General features: G+C 38.6%; 1 protein-coding gene across 4 annotated transcripts in view; it reads right to left on the bottom strand.

Moving 5' to 3' along the window:
- The window catches only part of Katnal1 (katanin catalytic subunit A1 like 1), a 127,921-nt gene that overhangs the window by 24,334 nt on the left and 82,539 nt on the right, over nt 1-21,048 (bottom strand). For all 4 annotated transcript variants that reach the window (XM_070003035.1, XM_070003032.1, XM_070003034.1 and 1 more), the window contains exons 5-9: nt 15,169-15,296; nt 14,679-14,784; nt 4,046-4,204; nt 2,572-2,698; nt 255-389 (exon numbers count right to left, since the gene is read on the bottom strand). In XM_070003035.1, coding sequence (XP_069859136.1) covers nt 255-389; nt 2,572-2,698; nt 4,046-4,204; nt 14,679-14,784; nt 15,169-15,296 — 655 coding nt within the window. The remainder of the gene's footprint in view (nt 1-254; nt 390-2,571; nt 2,699-4,045; nt 4,205-14,678; nt 14,785-15,168; nt 15,297-21,048) is intronic.

Here is a 21,048-nt window from a genome sequence, read left to right as displayed (position 1 = left end):
CTCAAGTTTAAAATAAAACCTTAAGTAATGGTATAAAATCTATTAATACAAATACTATTAATACAAATACAGAATACAAGAATTTCTTTGAGCTGTAAGGAATTTCAATACAGTGCTTGTGGCTACTTCTACTATAAAGTGGCTAGAAAATGGTATAAACTTTTTCAAGCAGAGGACGAATAAAGATTTAGATAAATAGAAAAAGTAACAGGAAGTGACAGAACGCTCAATACAGAAGAAGGAAGGCAAAATACCTGTTGGGAGAGGAATATATATCCTTTTTTCTAATCGCCTTCGCAGAGCTTCATCAATGTCCCATGGGAAATTAGTGGCAGCCAATACCATAACCATTTTGGAAGGATCATCATTTTCTAAGGCTCCTCCAACCCCTAGACACAGTCCATGAAGAAAATGCTGTCAGTGTTTTTATTGTGTTTTAGAATTCTTCCTGTAAGCTAACATATCTAACATAGCCACTGTGCTTCATGGGAAGCCAATGAGGGAAATAGTGCAGTCTCTTTGATTTCTATATGGTGTTCAAATCAGACATATTAACAGAGAACCACAAAACAAGGAAGCCAAAGAATTCACATAATCCAGTGCAGGATTTGAATCCAATAATACAAGCCAATTTTTCTGTAACAAAATAAATGTGTATTACTTATGATAAAGATATCGGAGACTAGGCTCTGTTTTAATTCTTCCCTTCTATTTTAACCATATCTTCCTAAAAAGTATTTTAATTATTTATTATATTATTTATTTATATTATGCTATTTATTATTATAAATAATAACTCCAATCATTAAGTTCTCTTGAGAAATTAGAAGAGCCAAGCAGTCATATTTACTTAATATAGTAACATGAATTTTTTTAAGTGGCTTACTGGAAAATAACAAAAGAGAGAATTTAAGAATGAACCTAATTACCAGGCACTGATGAACTACTGGATTTTGTTTTGTAATCAAACCAGTAACAGATGCATAGAATCTACTTTTTCATAATTAAAATTACAGGATAAAGAATTTCTAGTCATACAATAGAAAAACTTGAAAATAGTGATAAAAATGTACACATACCACAAACTTTACTGATATGACTTGGTAGCTGAACTATAACAGTAGTAAATTTAGAGCAACCAGTTTAACGCACATTTTCTTATTATTAAACTCCTATGTCAATCATTATCAATTAGAATCAAGCTTTCCAAATAACAGACTATAAACATGTCTCCATAAATCCTGCTAAATTTTATTCAGTCTTTTTTCTCTCCAATTTTAAACATAAGGTTCTTAACATCCATCACACCAAATATGTCATTCACTTAATCAGAAGTTAAATGGTTAACTCTTGAAGGAACTGACTCAGTGCATTATTTTGTCTTACGATGGTCCACAGTGTATTCAGAACACATTGTAAGTATTTGGTGGACAATTTACACACTGTTTCCTATTTAGCAGTGGTTCTCAAACTTGTTGATCTCAAGATCCTTTTGCACTCTTACTGGAAGCTCCAAAGAGGTGTGTGGAATATATCTATCAATACTTGCCATTAGAAATTAAAACAAAAGGGCTAGAAATATAACCCAGTGACAAAACACTTGCCTAGCATGCACAAGGCCCTGAGTTCGGTCTCCAACCAGGAGGAGGGAAGAGAGGAGACAGAAGAAAAGAGGAGCGAGAGGGTGGAGGGGAAAAAGGTAGAGTGGAGAGAGAGAGAGAGAGAGAGAGAGAGAGAGAGAGAGAGAGAGAGAGAGAGAGAGAGAGAGAGAGAGAGAGAGAGAGAGAGAGTTTGAAAATCATAAGAAATGAGTAAGCCAAGTGTTAATGGCTTGTGCCTGTAATCGGAGCTACTCAGGAGGCTGAGATCTGAGCTTGAAGCCAACCTGAGCAGAAAAGCCTGTGACACTATCTCCAATTAACCATCTAAAAACTGGAAGTGTAGCTATGGCTCAAGGTGGTAGAGTGCTAGCCTTGAGCACAAAAGCTCAGTGACAGCACTTAGGTCCTGAGTTCAAGTCCCACAACTGACCAAAGAACACCAGAAATGAGTAGGAAGGAACCAGCAAACATTTTAATGTCTTGCTAAATAGAGATCAGCTAGATCCTCCCATCTGCTCCTGCTTTCCATCTTTATGATATTCCCAAGTTTCACTGCTTCTAGAAAACTGCTCTTTTTTTAATAGACCTTTTTGTGATACTGGGGATTGAACTTAGAATCTCATGCTTATTAGGAAGATACTCAACCACTAAGCCACACCTCCAGCCCTCTGTAAACCCTTTTAAAGGGTCTCAAGGTTCCTAGCCAGCATTCTAGATTATACCTGGAGAGCCTATGTTCTAATAGTGAGTTCTTTCAAGACCAAAGAAGCCATTTCCTCTGTAACCTACTTGATTCATTAGAAGTATACAATAATGCTTTTGAATGCATGAACAAATAAGTGGCTGAAAAAATGATTAAAAATAAACTCCAGCTGCTTTCATGTCTATTCATTGAGAACTTCCAAAATATGTCTAGACCATTCAAAAAGGAAAGAGAGCAATTCTGAGGTAATAGTTAAATGTCAATTACCATCCATCTGAATGAGGAGCTCAGACTTCACTCTGCGACTTGCCTCATGTTCATCAGAGGTTCCTCTTCGACTACAGATAGAGTCTATTTCATCAATGAAGATCGTGGTAGGGGCATAAAACCTAGCCTTTATGAAAATATTTCCAAGAAATCATTTACCTCATAAGAGAATCTGAATATTTTTAAAGTAGCATTTTCTCCTTTTAAAATGTTAACAAAAGAAAGTTGAAACTTCTAGTGTCTCCAATTGGTTACTGATATAGCTAACCCAACTAGTCACATCAGAAACTTTTTGTTTTTTGGGGGGGGTCCAGTTGTGGGGCCTGAACTCTGGGCCTGAGCGCTGTCCCTCAGCTCTTCACTCAAGGCTAGCGCTCTACCACTTGAGCCACAGTGCCACTTCCAGCTTTTTTTGTTTTTGCTTATGTGGTGCTGAGGAATTAAACCCAGGGCCTCATGCATGCAAGGCAAGCGCTCTACCACTGAGCCACCTTCCCAGACCCATATCAGAAACTTTTAACAATAAAAATTATACGGTTATCCAGGCACTGGTGGCTCATGTCTATAATCCTAGCTACTCTGGAGGCTGAGATCTGAGGATCAAGGTTTGGAGCCAACCCAGGCAGAAAAGTTCCTTGTGAGACTCTTATCTCCAATTAACCACTCAAACCAGAAGTAGAGCTATGGCTCAAAGTGGTAGAGTGCTAGCATTGAGCAAAAGAGTGCAGGGACAGCGCCCAGGCCCTGAGTTCAAGACCCAAAACCACCATCACCAACAATAATAACAAAACAGAAAAATAAAAAGTATATGGTTGATGAAACTGGGTAGTAGTAGATACATGGAGATGCATTGAGCTGTTCTGTCATTTGTGTTTAGAAATTTCCATAAAGAAAATTTGTTTCAAGATAGTCACCTATACTCAAACATTCATTACTGTGAACCATTACTGAAAAGAAACCTCCATGACAGATCTGTTTCTAGCTTCTGTTTCAGCTCCACCAACATGCCAGACATCCAGGGACACTGATCAGCCCATGCATGACCAGCTTCTACTACAGCTGGACAAAAGGGCCCACAAAGCCCTACACCACATTTCATTAGTGTATCTAGAACTGAAAATATGACCACCCTGCTACTCTTTTAAAAAGATTCCTGCCTGGCACTGTGGCTCACACCTGTAATCCTAGCTACTCAGGAAGCTGAGATATGAGGATTGTGGTTCAAAGCCAGCCTGGGCAAGGAAAGTCCGTGAGACCTTTTATCTCCAATAAACCACTCAAAAAACTGGAAGTGGTGCTCAAGTGGTAGAGTGCTCGCCTTGAGCTGAAGAGCTAAGGGACAGTGTCTAGGCCCAGAGTTCAAGCCCCATGACCAACAACAACAAAAAAAAATCCCAGTTGAGCAGATCTAGCTTGTGGGGCATCCTGTGTCTATACAAACAATGCCTTGATATCTGAATACATTGTCACTCACCATTTCAAACAGCAGACGAACTAACTTTTCTGATTCACCTCGGTATTTGGATGTCAGTGTAGAAGAAGAGACGTTGAAGAATGTTGTACCACATTCAGTGGCAACAGCTTTAGCTAGCATAGTCTTACCAGTGCCTGGGGGTCCAACCATCAATACACCCTGAAATTTCAAAATTGGTTTATCAAATTCAAATGCTTTGTCATAAATTTTCAAGTATTTATGTTGAATTACATGAATATTTCCACATCAAAATAAAATTGATGTATACAAAGACATCAAATAAAATTGATGTATACAATTACAACAACTGTCACAGTTAGACCATGGTACATTTGGCAAGAAATCATTTTTATAGAGAAAAAAATGAAGATAATATCACCAAAAGTTTCAGATCAGTAGTCAGAGATAAGCTAATAACTGGCTTAGACAACCAAGAACCTCCTGATACATTTAGAAAGAACCATTCCTGAACCCAGTAAAGATATTTATGTATAGTTTTGCACAGTTTAAAAATGCTCTGTTTAAACGTTATGAAAGCAAATGATGACTTTCTATTACACAGGGAGCCAACCACAGATTTTCGTTATATGTTAAAGGACAAATCTACTTCTCATAATTCATATTAGTTTTTAATTGAATAGAGATTCCCTTATGAGTTAATACAACAATCAAATCCAGTGCTGATTCAAACAGTCTAATTAGCAGCAATTATATCAGTTTAAATGTACCATACAGCATGCATAAAATAGTATTAAGTGGAAGTGGCGCTGTAGCTCAAGTGGTAGAGCGCTCGCCTTGAGCTGAAGAGCTAAGGGACAACACCCAGGCCCAGAGTTCAAGTCCCACGACCGACCAAAAAAAAAAAAAAAGTATTAAGTGATGAAAGAGCACTAAGTATAGACTAAAAATTAAATTCAATTATTTCTTAACTTTGAAAGCAAAAACAAACATCCCTGAGAAATAAGTTACTCAGAGAAACCAGACCTTTAAGTCTTGAAGATTAATAAATTTTTAAATAATTTTTCTTCCAATATTTTATTTATTTATTTTTTTTTTTTGGGTCCGGTTGTGGGGCCTGAACTCTGGGCCTGGGCGCTGTCCCTCAGCTCTTCAGCTCAAGGCTAGCGCTCTACCACTTGAGCCACAACACCACTTCTGGCTTTTTTCTTTTTGCTTCTGTGGTGCTGAGCAATTGAACCCAGGGCCTCATGCATGCAAGTCAAGCGCTCTACCACTGAGCCACCTTCCCAGCCCCATTTTCCAATATTTTTAATGGGAGTTCAGATACATAGCTAATGCTTCTATATTCTACACACACACACACACACACACACACACACACACACACACACACACACACACGTAATTCTTTTAGAGGAATTTCACACACACACACACACACACACATACACACTAGTAATTTTTTTAGAGGAATTTCAACCCAGCTGCTAATTTGGTTTGATAAGCTTCTGGAGGTTTTAAGGGAAAGAAAGGAAAACAGGTACATAAGGATAAAAAAGTGGGAAACAAAACATGTGGCAGGTAATATGTGTACCATCACATGTTATATGTGCACATACCGTAGTATATGTACCAATACATCACATGTGTTCCCATAGTGCCTCAGGCTCCTGGACCATTATGATGTGAGTTCCTGCTCAAAAACTTCTTCCCACAATCCTCTGGGTGTCTGCTCAACTAATCAAAAAAGAGGGTAGCACATGCACAAGTAATCAAGCAGCTAGAACAAAGAACAGGGGAGGTGATATAGGAGGAGCCTTGAGCCATAAAAACTGCCCTCCAAGAGGGCTCCACTGGACTCTTTGGAATCCTCTGGTCTCTAGAGAATGTCCCTAGTTTCTGCTGCTTTTTGCATTTTCAAATGAACTTGTGGATCTGCTTTAAAGACTTTTCCTGTCTTCTAATTCTTTAATTTAATACACACCCTAGACAGCATCAGTTTAATTTTAAATTCTGTGTGTATACTGAGGTCTCATAAACTCAAACTTCAGAAACCATTCAAATGCTTTCCTGGCTATAAAATTTTGATCCACAGAACAAAACAAAGGCCTCCAGTATTTGAAACATTAGTCATATAAAAATTTGTTTTTGCTTTGAAGGGAGCTTTTAACTATGAGATTAAAATTCTGGAAATAGAAAACATACTACTGGCACTGCTATGAGGCACAGGTATAGCAAAGTGCAGTGCTTGGATTCCAGATATGCACTACCAGCCCAGTTTCATATTCTCTTTTTAAAATTCCTTTTCAATGCCCTCTTCATACCTATAGTGTCAGTAATGTGGCTGCCTCCAACAGGAATTTCCAAGTTAATTTCCATCTGCATGCAGAAATAACTCATAGATATTGTATAGTATTTCTGAATCTCACCTTCCTAATATTACTCCTCCAACTATCCCCTTTCCTGTATCTGCTTGTCTACTGGCTCTTTCTCCACAGTACAGAAACACACAAGCTAAGGGTAAAGCTCAGTGGTAAAGGGCCTACATAGAATGTGGAATGCTCTGGGTCCAATCCATAGCACGACAAAAACAGAAAAGAGAAGAGAGGGGAAGGGAAGAATGGGAAGAAAAGGAAAGAAATATACTGAGAGTTGGGTGGCAGTGGCTCACAGGAGGCTAAGACCTGAGGATTATGGTTCGAAGCCAGCCCAGACAGAAAAGCCTGTGAGACTCTTATCTCCAATTAAGTGCCAAGAAAGCCAGAAGTGGAGCTGTGGCTCCAGAGGTAGAGTACTAGTGCTGAGCAAAAAAGCCCAGACACAGTCCAGATGAGTTCAAGCCTCAGAATCCTATATATGTATGAATGTGTATGTGTGTATATGTGTGTACCTATACATATGTATGTATATGAAATATACATATGTATGTATACACACACTTAAATCTGTCCCCTTAAAGAATCCTTCACTAGACTAGCTCTAGCTAGTATCCAGTTTTTCCTCTTCTTAGCCTTTTTAAAGAAGAGGTCTGTGCTCACGCTTCAACATTCACAGGCTACAATCTTCCCTTTGCTTTACCACTTCACTAAGATCACCTAGTATACCTCTCTATATCGTATGTCATCCCCTTCCTCCTGACCACCTGTCTCTCCCTGGGGCTTCTCCTACTTTCAGACTAGTTTCAATGCTTTCAAGTCTCCTCCCCTGCCCTATGTGCTCCTAAATCAATTCTAAAACTTTGCTCATTGTACTTGATAAAACCCCTTGAACAAATTCAACTATATTCATATCATCAACCACTACTTCTATGTCACAATTTTAATTTAAACTCTATTGCAAGATACAGATCTCAAGTTCCAATTAACTGCAGAGTATTTATTTACCTAAACACATTTTTGTTTCTATTCAAACCTTCCAGACATTTTCTGTGATTGTTTTCAATTTCCATATCAGTTCACTGCTGTCTGTATAAATGCATAATAAAGAATTTGGCTGACCTTCTTCCCAAATGGATGGAAAACAGCCTCTGAGGACTTGGGAGTGTACTTAGTGTCAGGAGTATCCTTATTATTCATGATGGGCTCTGTAATTTTATGCTCATGGAGTTACTCAAGCTGAGTATCCGTATAGTTTATGTTAGCAACACTGAGTCAGGGTGGAGGATGACTTAGGCAGAAACACTAACCAAGTGATCAGAGAATTCTATTTCTGAGTGCTGTGATAGCAGCTCAACCTCTGGGAGGTAAAAGGCGCTAGAAGTTGATTAAGATCCACAGGCAATGATTCTACTGATCATACCTTATAATGAAACCCCAATTTAAAAAAATCTAGATACACCACTGTCCAAAAAAGAAACATATTACCTGACTCCTAACCTAACCCCTCTGTATACCACCTAAACAATAAGGTTATATTTTTAAAAAAAAAATCAAAACTCAAAAGAGTTTCAAGTTTGCCATACATCACAGGCCAGGAAAGTAAAGCACCTTGACCCCACAGAGAAAAGACAAAAGAAATGTCACATCTTGCATGCTTCCAGTCTTTACTTCCCCTCTGCACCTCTCCTTTTGATTGGCTTTGGTCTGAATCCTTTGGCAATAAAACTGTAATTATAAGTGTCCTTGGAGGTACTGTAGAGATTATCAGAGCTGAGAGGGACAAAGAAGCCCTGAATTTGTAGCCAGTTGTTCAGAAGCAAGAGTGACTTGGTGACCCCCAAGTTTGTGGCAGATGTGTGCAATGAGAATATCCCTGTAAAAATCAGCTCTCAGATATTCAAGACGTTATGTCAAAAAATGAACTTTACAACTTTGGCTGGGGGTGGGGGGGTAGAGGGGAGAAGAAGGTGGGAGGGGAAAACACAGGAGGAGGCAACAATGCTTGATAAGAAATGCACTCATTACCTTGCCCATGTAATTGTAACCCCTCTGTACGGTATTTTCACACACACACACACACACACACACACACACAAAAAAAAATCAGCTCTCAATCCGGACTTTGGTCCAAATCTGGGCACGTGGTGGTGTCAGAAACTACTGAGCATGCATTCCTTCAATTCAACCTGGAATCTATCCCTCTCTTATCCCTATAAAACAGTCACATACCTTCTAAAATCTCTCACAAATCAACTCACTTTTCTCTAGTCCAATAACTAACTTCTGGTTAGGCCCTCATTGTCTGTGACAGCTTCTGGATCATGTTCCTTATCTATAGCCACCGGAGTCCATCTCTTTCCACTCTGTTGTTGGGATGTCTCTCTCTCTCTCTCTCTCTCTCTCTCTCTCTCTCTCTCTCTCTCTCTCTCTCTCTCTCTCTCTCTCTCTCTCTCTCTCCCTCCCTCTCCCTCTCTCTCTCTCTCTCTCTCTCTCTCTCTCTCTCTCTCTCTCTCTCTCTCTCTCTGTCTCCCTCCCTCCCTCCCTCCCTCTCTCTCTCCTCTTTGAGCCACAGTGCCACTTCTGGTTTTCTGGAGACTAATTAAAGTAAGCGTCTAATGGACCATCCTGCCTGGGCTGGTTTTGAACCGCAATTCTCTCATATCACAGCCTCCTGAGTAGCTAGGGTTACAGGTATGAGCCACAGGTGCCTGGCTGTTTCTGCATTTCCAAGTCACTCTCCTTCCACTCTTCAATGGATCAGACATCTTTAGCATGGCATATGGGGCTCTTCGTGGGTCCCATTTACCATTCCAGTATGTCTTTTGTTATTACTATGCCCCACAATAAGCACTGCAGCCACACTGAACCAATATGATTCCTCCTACATAGTTCATATTGACTATATAAACATATAGTTCATATGTCCTTATACAATTTCTTTTGTTTGTCATGATACCCATTCTGCCTCAGAACCTTTTCCTCATCTGACTCTGACTTCTAGCCATCTTTGAAGCTCAAAGCCACCTGATTGGGGAAACCATTTCTGATAGTACCTTACATAGTACTCTTCTCTGCTGCCATAGCACATTGTTCGTTACTATATCATAACACTAGTCACATTGATCTTAGTAAATACAGTACTCAATACTTTGCCTCCATTATAAAACATGCCTGTTTCCACAAAAGACAATGAGCGGGAAGTCTTGTGGTTATTTATGCATCCTCATCTGCACTTAGCCTACCACTTGACACACAGTAAATTCTCAATAAATGTATACTAAGTCAATGTACCCTTACTTGAATGCTTACTAAATGTATGGCCCTGATGACACAGAGTTACATCAGTGAGGACTCATACATAAATCCTCAAGAAACTTTTAATCTAGAAGACACATATAAATTATAGTACAATTTAAAAAGTGCTATGATAGGCTGAATGGTAAATCACTCAATTTAATAGTAATTCAGGTACATATATTTTCATAGTTCTAGCCATTATCAGATGCTGTTCTAAGGCCTCATTAACTCATAACTCATTTCATCTTTATACTATTTGGATAAGATGGCTATTATGATTTACATTTTTTAAGGAAAGTAGGGTATAGAGAAATTTAGTAACTTGCTCAAAGCCACAAAGCTAGTTGTGGGAAAGAGCCAGAATGGCCCAAGACAGTGTGGATGCAGGGTCTGTGTCCTTTACAAACACACAGATCCCTTGCATATAAGTTCAGGCCCAGACAGCTAGAATAAAATGAATATCTCAATAAAGTGAGTCATATAAGAGATTTGGCTTCCCAGTACATATAAAACATGTGTTTACACTCTACTATAATTCATTAAATGGATAATAGTATTATGTTTAAAAAACTGTATATACCTTAATTAAAAATACTTTATTGCTTTAAAAAATCATCTAACCTGTTGGAAAAATAGTGCCAACACACTCTTAATGCAGAGTTTCCCACAAATCTTATATTTATTTTTTAAAAGCATTAACTGTGAAGTGCAATAAATCAAAGTGCAATAAAATAAGACATGTTTGTACTCAGTGTGCTTTCCTTACAAAACTCAAATCCATCTACTTCCAATGCATTTATAGTTTGTCACCTACATTCCACTGCTCAAGTCTCATTCCTCCTAAGCTCCTACACCATTTGAAATGTCTTCACCATAGTGAAATCCTTACAATCCTGCAAATCTCAGATCAAATCCCATTTCCTCAGGCAGGAAGTCTTCCCTGACACATCACGTCTGCTCTTGCTAAGCCCAGAACACACAAAGCTGTACCACCTATGTATGTGGCTCTACTGTCTTTGGCTGAAAGCCACCAGTAGCTGCCTAACTCTCCGTCTAGGAAGTCTCTCAGTCCAGGGGCTTGAAATCCTATACATTTTCCAAGCAAGTCAACCAAGTTTCTAACATATATCAAGACTAAAAAAAAAAAAAAATATATATATATATATATATATATATATATATATATATATGTGATGGATAAAAGAAAAATGTCATACCATGCAAGAGAAAAAGCACAAATAAATGGAACTTAAATGTCAAATTTTACATTTTCTAGAACAATTTTCACTGTCACAACCTATCTCGAATCTCACTTTTGTAGCCTATCAAAACATAGGGATCGAAGATGAACTCAAAGGTCCATTTCAGTTCGGAAATCCTGGAATTTAGATTTTAAGGCAAATTTTATAAACGTGACACATTTTTGTGCTTCCTTATTTCCTCTTTTTTTTGTAATACTGGTGTTTGAACTCAGGGCTTCATACTTGTTAGGCAGGTACTCTACTACTTGAGCCACACCTCCAGGTCTTTTTGCCTTGGTTATTTCTGAGATAAGGTCTTGCTTTTCCCCACAACATCTAGCATGACAGGCATACACAATCATACCCAGGCCTTTAAGTTCAGGTCTCAAACTTTTTGCCCAGGCAAACCTGGAATGTTGATCTTCCCAATCTTTTTTTTTTTTTTTTTTTTGGGTCCGGTTGTGGGGCCTGAACTCTGGGCCTGGGCGCTGTCCCTCAGCTCTTCAGCTCAAGGCTAGCGCTCTACCACTTGAGCCACAGTGCCACTTCCGGCTTTTTGCTTATGCGGTGCTGAGGAATCGAACCCAGGGCCTCATGCATGCAAGGCAAGCACTCTACCACTGGGCCACCTTCCCAGCCCCGATCTTCCCAATCTTAGCTGCCCAAGGAGCTATGTTGACAGATGTGTACCACCAATCCCAATATTTTCCTATTGAGATGGGGGTTTGCTTTTTTTTTTTTTTTGCTCAGACTGCCTTTAACTATAATCCTCCTAAAGTATCTAGGATTATAGGCATGAGTAACTGGTACCAGCTCATATACTCTTTTATACCAGCAGTTTGACCCATTTTAGTAAATATCTCAAAAATCCCTAAAAATTTACAACCTAATTTTTTTGGTAGTACTGGAATAAAACTCAGGGTTTTGTAGTTGCTGGCTTGGTGCTCTACCACTCATGCCATATCTCCAGCTGTTTTTGCTCTGATAATTTTCTGTCGGTTGTGGGGCTTAAACTCTGGACCAGGATGCTGTCCCTGAGCTCTTCAACTCAAGGCAAGCACTCTACCACTTGAGCCACACGGCCACTTCCGGTTTTCTGGTGGTTAATTGGAGATCAGAGTATCATGGACCTTCCTGCCTGAGCTGGCTTCGAACTGCAATCCTCAGATCTAAGCCTCCTGAGTAGCTAACATTATAGGCATGAGCCACCAGCACCCAGCTGCTCTGGTTATTTTTAACATAGGGTCTCTTTTTGCCTTGGCTAGCCTGAACTACAGTCTTCCTATTTATGTTTCCTATTGTAACTGGGATGAGAAGTATGCACCACCATACTTATCTTTTTCTAATGAGATGGGGGGTGGGGTTCTCAAAAACTTTTTGCCTAGACTAGCCTGGAAATGTGATTATCCCAATATCAACCTCCAGAGTAATTAGGATTACAGACATGGCCCACTTTACTTGGCTATCCAACATAACTAAAAAGTGAGTAACAGTTCTATAGTCCATAATTTTGTTCTACTAATGCAAGAAAATATTAGACCAGGAATATGACTTCATTACAAATTATTTTTTATATTTTATCCTTTAATCTAGTTTGCCAATAAGTACTAAAAAAGCAGAGCATGAAGAGATGAATTGATAAAAGTAAAAAAAAATCATACTTGTGTGACAATGAAAAAATTGGTTGTAAAGGAAACATCTAAAGATCTCTTCTTAGAAGTAATTAAGGTGGGGCTGGGAAGATGGCTCAGTGGTAGAGCGTTTGCCTTGCATGCATGATGCCCTGGGTTTAATTCCTCAGCACCACATAAGCAAAAAGAAAAAAAGCCAGAAGTGGCACTGTGGCTCAAGTGGTAGAGAGCTAGCCTTGAGCTGAAGGAAGAGCTGAGGGACAGTGCCCAGGCGCAGAGTTCAGGCCCCACGACCGGAACCCCCCCCCCAAAAAAAGAAATAATATTAATGAGCCGGGTGCTTGTGGCTCATGCCTGTAATCCTAGCTACTCAGGAGGCTGAGATTTGAGGATCACAGTTCAAAGCCAGGCCAGGCAGGAACATCCATGAGATTCTTATCTCCAATTAACTACCAGAAAACCAGAAATGATGCTATGCCTCAAGTGGTAAAGCACTAGCCTTGGGCTGAAGAGCTCAGAACAGCACCCAGGCCCAGAGTTCAAGTCCCATAAGGAAAGAGGAGAGGAGGGGAGGGGAGGGGACATAAGGGGAGGGAGGGGACATGAGGGGTGGGGAGGGGAGGGGAGGGGAGGGGAGGGGAGGGGAGGGGAGGGGAGGGGAGGGGAGGGGAGGGGAGGGGAGAGGAGAGGAGAGGAGAGGAGAGGAGAGGAGAGGAGAGGAGAGGAGAGGAGAGGAGAGGAGAGGAGAGGAGAGGAGAGGAGAGGAGAGGAGAGGAGAGAGGAGAGAGGAGAGAGGAGAGAGGAGAGAGGAGAGAGGAGAGGAGGGGAGGGGAGGGGAGGGGAGGAAAGAAAGGAGGGAGGGAGGGAGAGAAGAAAGGAGGGAGGGAGGGAGAACATACTAACATAAGACATTTAAGGAGGGAGGGAGGGAGAGGAAGGAGGGAGGGAGGGGGAACATAATAACATAATAAGACATTTAACTTTTAAAGGTTCAAAAATGTTGGCAGCAAATTACAATCACCTTTGGCTGGGCTGAGGTTTTGTCCCTTGTCCTACAAGTCACTACGCCACCTTGGGACTCTCATTCTCTTAGAGATAAAACTTCGAGTTTGTAAGTTCTCCACTGGGGAAGCTATGCCCACTAGAAGTAAAGATGGAGGTCAGGCCAAACTCTTGATCCCATAGTGAAGGTGGGCAAAAAAAAAAAAACACACCTATTTGTCATATACTTTACTTTTAATTTTTTATGTTCCAAGTTGGGAATGGTTTCCAGAATACAATGTCTCCTAGAGCAGGTGACAAGATTACAAACTCTACTATAACTAAACAACAGTGTAAACATGAAATATTATGTCCATGTCCTTCAATTTTGTCAACTTCCAAGGTAAGCAAATGGCAAATTTTTTTTGAATTCTATGTTTCTGAGTAATTAAGCATTTGAAAGAAAAGTATCTCAGATTGTTGCTCTAACACAGGTAAATGACCTATGAAAGAAGCTGGCAAATACAAGTGGTTGGTAGACAAACAAATTCAACAGATGCCGAGATTGACTCACAGCACAGTACCAGAAGTCCTAGGCAGGCATTATTCAGCTACCCTGTGCTTGTCTTTACATTTTGTTTTACTGTGATTCAAATATATGGACAAGTGCTAGACTAGTATTAAAAAAATATGATTCAAATCCAGTCCAGGAAGAAAGAGTCTATAGACTCTTATCTTCAATTAACCAGCAAAAAGCAGGAAGTAGAGCTGAAGCTCAAGTAAGCCTTCAGCAAAAACTTCAAGAACCCCAAATACCAGCACACACACACACACAAAAGAAAAGAAAGAAACTATGTGTAGGAAACCCTGAATTTGTTTTTCTAAAAGATTATAAGACACAGGCTATTTAATACAACATTTATTCCCAGTACCTGACAGAAGGGGCTTTACACACTCAGAAACCATTTTTTCTGCCACATAATTGTAGCGCGCCTCAACTACAAATCCAAATCCAGGCATTTATTTATAAACATTCCTTGACCTTTGCAAACTGTGTAGAACACAAAAAATCTACAGCAATGCTGCCTTTTATTAGCATGCAGACAACAGTCTTCTACCAAAACAATTTTTAACAAGTTCTCACCTTCCACGGCCTTCTGATCCCTTTAAAAAAATCAGGCATCCACATTGGAAGAACAACAGCTTCCCTTAGCAACTTCTTAGCCTCTTCCAGATCTGCTATGTCGTCCCTTTGTAAGAACAACAAAGTCTGTAATGTTCGTTTAGGGCCACTTTGAATTTATGGTCAAAAGTAATTTTATATTTTTAACTTATAAAAAATTATTCTTATAAAATTATTCTAACATTCCATTGCATGAAATTAATGAAAGTATCCTGCAATTCTTAATTAGAATATATTACTCAATTAACAAACCCTTGTCAGTTACATTAAAATCAAATTAACATGTAAAATGTCCTTGTTAATTACCAGGACCTTTGTATCGATTCTATACATTCACTTTAAAGATAAAGGCATAATCAGGAGATCAACAAATAACCAGAGAAGACTCCCACTGAGCCAAGCTATGGCCTGATGTCTCCACTACTTCAACTCAAGAACTTCATAGACTAACCAGTGAATGCTAGGATTCCTGGACACAATGTCTCTCTCCAGGGCTTCCACAAGATCCTTATCATATCCAGCACCATCATATTTTGGAACTTCTCCATCACTTGCACCATCTTGTATATTTTTCCTTCCCTGGGTATATGTATTTAAAAAGAGTTCTGGTCAATAACAAAGTAATTTTATTTAATATCAAGTTTTCAAACTAGTATTATATAATTCTCTATCCCCTGCCCCTCTCTGTACATACACCCATGCACACATGTGTTGCTAGGGATAGAACTCTGGGCCTGGTACATACTAGCAAGTGCTCTGCCACTGAGCTACAGCCACACGTAATCACTTTAAAAATATTTGCTTACAATGTACAATGGTATGTCTGATTAATCAGAGATAGATGAACTTGTCAAATTTATTGCAAACATCTTCTAATCAACATTGTTGTAATAGGAAAAGGGGATTGCAGGTAAGATTAAAATGATCCTGCTGGATCCCAACAGATTGGTGAATGCTGAGGATTTCCTGCATTGTTAGAGAATAATCAAAGTATTAACATACAAGAAGAAAAAAAATTAGCTTACTGAGAATCTGCCATGTGACAGAAAATCTTACATACATTATTATCTCAATAAAACAGCCCTACAAGGCAGATATTCTCTTTTTATTAAAAAAAACAAAAAAACAGCTGGGCACTGTATCCTAGATAGGAAGCTGAGATCTAAGGATCATACCTCCAAAAGTCAGCTCAGGCAGAAAAGTCCTTAAGACTCTTATCTCCAATAAGCTACTCAGAAAAAGCCAGAAGTGGCACTGTGACTTAAGTGGTAGAACACTAGCCCGGAGCACAAAGAGGTTCATGGACAATGCCCACCCTGGCCCTGAGTTCAAGCCCCCAAAACAGAAAAACTACAAACCAAAAAACAAAAAAACAACCAAAAACAGAAAACACCCACACTAACAAAGACTAAGTAATATATAAGAGTACATAAGTTCACTAGTAAATGCAAGGGCAAAAATTTAACTCAGACTTTCCTGCCTTCTTTTTTTTTTTTTTTTTTTTTTTTTGGGTCCGGTCATGGGGCCTGAACTCTGGGCTTGGGCACTGTCCCTCAGCTCTTCAGCTCAAAGCTAGTGCTCTACCACTTGAGCCACAGCGCCACTTCCGGCTTTTTTCTTTTTGCTTATGTGGTGCTGAGGAATCGAACCCAGGGCCTCAGGCATGCAAGGCAAGCGCTTTAACCACTGAGCCACCTTCCCAGCCCCTTTCCTGCCTTCTTGAGGAATTCTGTTGTCTCTAAAAATTTACAGTAAAGAGCACTAGGTATTATTTACAAATTAGGTACAATATGTGTCTTTTATAGGGTCAGACTGATAAATCTTGTGTGTAAATACACATTTTTTCTGGAAGTCATTCTTAAACATACAACAGAAGATAATCATAATTCATCAAACAGTACAATGTATGCATATTTTTCAATAAGTTTTTTTGAGGGAAGGGGGTCCGGTCATGGGGCCTGAACTCTGGGCCTAGGCACTGTCCCTCAGCTCTTCAGCTCAAGGCTAGCACTCTACCACTTGAGCCACAGTGCCACGTCTGGCTTTTTTTCTTTTTTGCTTATGTGGTGCTGAGGAATCGAACCCAGGGCCTCAGGCATGCAGGGCAAGCGCTCTACCACTGAGCTACCTTTCTAGCCCTCAATAAGTTTTTTTTAATTACAGAAAATACTCCAATATAGTTTGCAACATCTCTCTGTATAACATATCCCTGGGCCTATATATGAGAAGGAAAATATTCATGAATGGCTATCTATTCCATATAATTCAGTGAAACAAAGTCCTTCAAATTTAATAGCTTAAATCCAATGACCATAATTTACCCAATTTTAATCTGAATTCTGCTTAAAAGCATATACAGCTCTAATCATGAGATAAGAGAGAGCAGTGCTGTTATGCATTAATCTTTAAAAATGTCATCTTGACAATAGCTGAGAATCACTTTTGTGCACAGAAATAACAAGTGCATTTTTTACTCAGAAAGGATAGACTAAAATTAACTTATTAGGTTGCAGAAGAAATGTTTTTTGATTGATTGTTTTTTGGGGGTTTTTTTGCCAATGCTGTCCATGAATTTCTTTTTGCTCAAGGTTACCACTTAAGCCACAAGTGCTCAAAACTACAACTTTCTATCACTCATAAATTACTCAGTCCTTTGTTATAGCAGCCCAAACAGACTAACATATCAGGTCCATTCAAGTAAGACTGAAAAGTAGAGCTTTATTTGTTCTTCTCACTCCCATACAATAATGAGAGATAACCAACTTGAAGCCAGCTTTTTGGTGTTTTTTTGTTGTTGTTGTTTGTTTGTTTGTTTTTTGAGACAAGTGGCTTACTACTTATCCCAAGCTAATTTCAAATTCACAATCTTCCTGCCTTGGCCTCCTAGGTGTTGGTGTTACAGGCAGCACATTTTATTCACAAAGTATACATACTTAGTAAAGATATGTTTAATAAAGTATAAGCTAGTGTTACAGATGAAGCTATGGATCTTGTTGGCAGTGTCAAGAAAGAAGGAAAGGAACAAGGCCTCAGTATGAAAACGGATGGTTATTTATTTTTAAAACAGTATTGTAAACTTGGACCTAACCTGAAACCTGTCAGCAGTTTAAAAAGAAGAAAAAAGTTGTAATCTCCCAGAAAATGAACTGTAACCCTTATAAGAAAGTACTCATGATACAGTAAAGCAAGATAGGAAGCCTAAGTGTGGCAAAATGATTAAAAGCTCCAGCAATGCAGTTGAACAGGTTCAATTCCTAGTTCCACTTTGGTGCCTCAACATCTTTCTCCATAAAACAGGAAACATAATGCTGGGATCACAGAAGTGCAGCAAGCAAACCAATACACGTAGAAAGCATCAAAAAGAATTTTGTAGATAACCTCAAAAAAAAAATAAGAGCACCCAAAGAAGAGCAACATTTGCTGTAACTCTTAGTAAGAGTTGTTACAGCATACCATTCCTAACACTAAACTAAAGTGCCAAATAAATACACTAGAGACCTTGAAGAAAATATGTAGATTTTCTTAGCCTCACTTTTTTACATTTATAAATGTAAGTAAGTGGTGGAATTTAGCAGCAGCCTTCAAAATTCCATAACATAAAGGGAGGTATTTTAGAGCATGAAGAGTCTACATGAACATATGCTTTTATAACTAATTTTTTATGCATTTACCTATTTTCTCAAGAGAATACTGTTTTACTATGGACAATAAACTGATTTTTCTGGTCTTTTCTATTATTTTGTTGTTATTGTTGTCTGTAAGCTGGCTGCAGCAAACATCTGATTAAGGGGGATTAAAAAGGAGACCAATCTTGCTAAAGAGGTATTCCAATATTCACTTTCAAATCTGGCTTCAATGAAAATAGGTGTTATCAGTTTACCTAAGCTGTCTCAAACCCTATCAGTCTTCAGTTTCGTTTTCAAGTCTCTAGTCTTCTGATGAATATTTGAATAGTTTTAATAGTCAGAACTGAGCTGAGTACACCTTTCAAATTCTAATGAGGTTTCTATGAGTTTATTTTTTTAATTGAGGCTCTTTTCTTTCCACAATGACTCTAAAAATCTCTTTTATCTCCAAACAACTGGCGAGTTCTTTTGAAAAGAAAAGAATAAGGCTTATTTTCTAATGACATTCTGAGTACTTGTCAATGAAAGAATAACTAAGACTTAGAAAATTATTTGGAAACATTATGAATTAAAAAACCATTTATAGTCTCCAGAAAGATATACCTGACATTTAACAAATGCTCCTTGATTGTTTTGTTCTTAGATTCAGAGACACAATTAAAGATCAGTATTTAACTGTTAGGAAGTTCTTTTTACAAATCCAACTCAGATTTTCAGTATAGCTTGGTAGGGATAAAGCACACTATGAAAACTCTTGAGGTGAAGGAAAAAGGTATGTGACTTTACAATTTCTGTTTCCTCAGAGTCTATTGCTTATTGTATAATGGCAAGTTATTCTAGCTCTCTATACTACAGTTTCTTCATCTGTACAAAGGGGAGTAAGATTGATTTTTCATAAATTCTTATGTAATCACTCTGAATGGTGCCTACAAAAGAAGCATATCATAAATTATGGTTACAATGTTTCTCTTGTGTTATATGAAATTAAAGACTGATGAAAACTCAGCCTGTTCTAAAAGTATTCCTCAAATATAATGGCAGAATAAGGAATAGATCTTGGCCCCTACTGTAATTCTCTAAAATACAAAAAAAAAAAGCTGTACAAAAATGGAGGAAGAAACCAAAATGATACTTAAAATACAGATGGTCAAGTATTCATCTATAAGGATTCTGATAATGGGAGAACCAGCTTAATTTCCCTAGCCAGACAAACCAAGACTTTCATTAGAAACCCTCACTAATCCCCAAAAGGATTTGATATGGACTGTTTAACATTTTATAGCATATAAGCTCCAACAAATTTTAAACATTAAAAAATCATTTTTGGTGTCCCATAAAGGCATAGAGGTTGGCAGGGTACCAGTGGCTCACACCTGTAAATCCTAGCTACTTAGGAGGCTGAGATCTCAGGATCACATTTCAAAGCCAGCCAGAGCAGGAAAGTCCCTGAGACTCTTATCTCCAATAAAACACTCAGAAAACCGGAAGTGGCACTGTGGCTCAAGTGGTAGAACACTTGGCTTGAGCTGACGGACAGCTCCCAGGCCCAGAGTTCAAGCTCCATGACCACAAAAAAAAAAAAAAAAAAAAAAGGCATAGAGGTTAAATATATCTTTGGATCTTTCTCATAATAGAAATGCTCATAAAGCACCAGTTTTATTCTATTTTATTCTATTATAGGTTCCACATTCATAAGGCCCAGGAGTTGGTCTACCTCGAGTCCTTATCTACAGATCAAAGTACAAAATCAAATACAGTGTATAATTTTTAAGGATAACCACTGGCTATCATTTCTATGTTCATTATACATATGTCATGAATTTGAGGGCAGATCCTTAATATCTAACTAGTGAAACTTTTGTGGCAATTCATCACCTATTATTCATTTGTGACATCACAATGCATGAGAAATTCTATTCCTAAAAATTTCTGTCACTCTGGCTAGCTCTTTATAAGATCATTTCCCACTGTTTGGAACTAAAGGTATGGCTTATACAGTAAAGCAAACTCAAGACCTTGAATTCAATCCCCAGTACAACATAAATACACTAAAAAGAAAAATAAAACCTCTAGTTCTAAAGCCAATTTTACTAACTATATTTGCCAACTAATTTTCCAGATAAGTAAATGTGCACAATGAAAATTAAGGAAGTTTTCTCATTAAAGAAAAAAATCTTGGGGGCTAGGAAGTTGGCTCAGTGGTAGAGTGCTTGCCTAGCATGCCTGAGGCCCTGGGTTTAATGCCTCAGCACCACATAAGCAAAAAGAAAAAAGCTGGAAGTGGTGCTGTGGCTCAAGTGGTAGAGCGCTAGCCTTGAGCTGAAGAGCTGAGGGACAGCACCCAGGCCCAGAGTTCAGGCCCCATGACCCGGACCCCCCCCCCAAAAAAAAATCTTGGGTTTCAAGTTCATAAAATATGACCTGATAACATCAGCTTTGTATTATAGTCTTCCTCACAGAAGTACAACCGGGACCAAAAGAGAGAATTCACAAAATGTGCTTAGTTTAAAGCCTGGAATACAGTGCATGCTGAGTCATTATCATATATTGTACTAAAAATCTTTTAAATGTATGGATGGTAATAGTTATTTTGTAAGTCCTGAATAATAGATAAGAGGAATGCAATGATAAAGATATTCATTAACTGTGTAATTATGACTACAGTCAATTTTCTGATTATATTGTATACAAGCAGATTTTTAAAG

Source organism: Dipodomys merriami, unplaced genomic scaffold (assembly GCF_024711535.1).
Source record: "Dipodomys merriami isolate MVZ:Mamm:240054 unplaced genomic scaffold, mDipMer1.0.p SCAF_6, whole genome shotgun sequence".
In the NCBI taxonomy this organism is placed as follows: domain Eukaryota; kingdom Metazoa; phylum Chordata; class Mammalia; order Rodentia; family Heteromyidae; genus Dipodomys; species Dipodomys merriami.
This window is presented reverse-complemented; position numbering and strand designations above follow the sequence as displayed.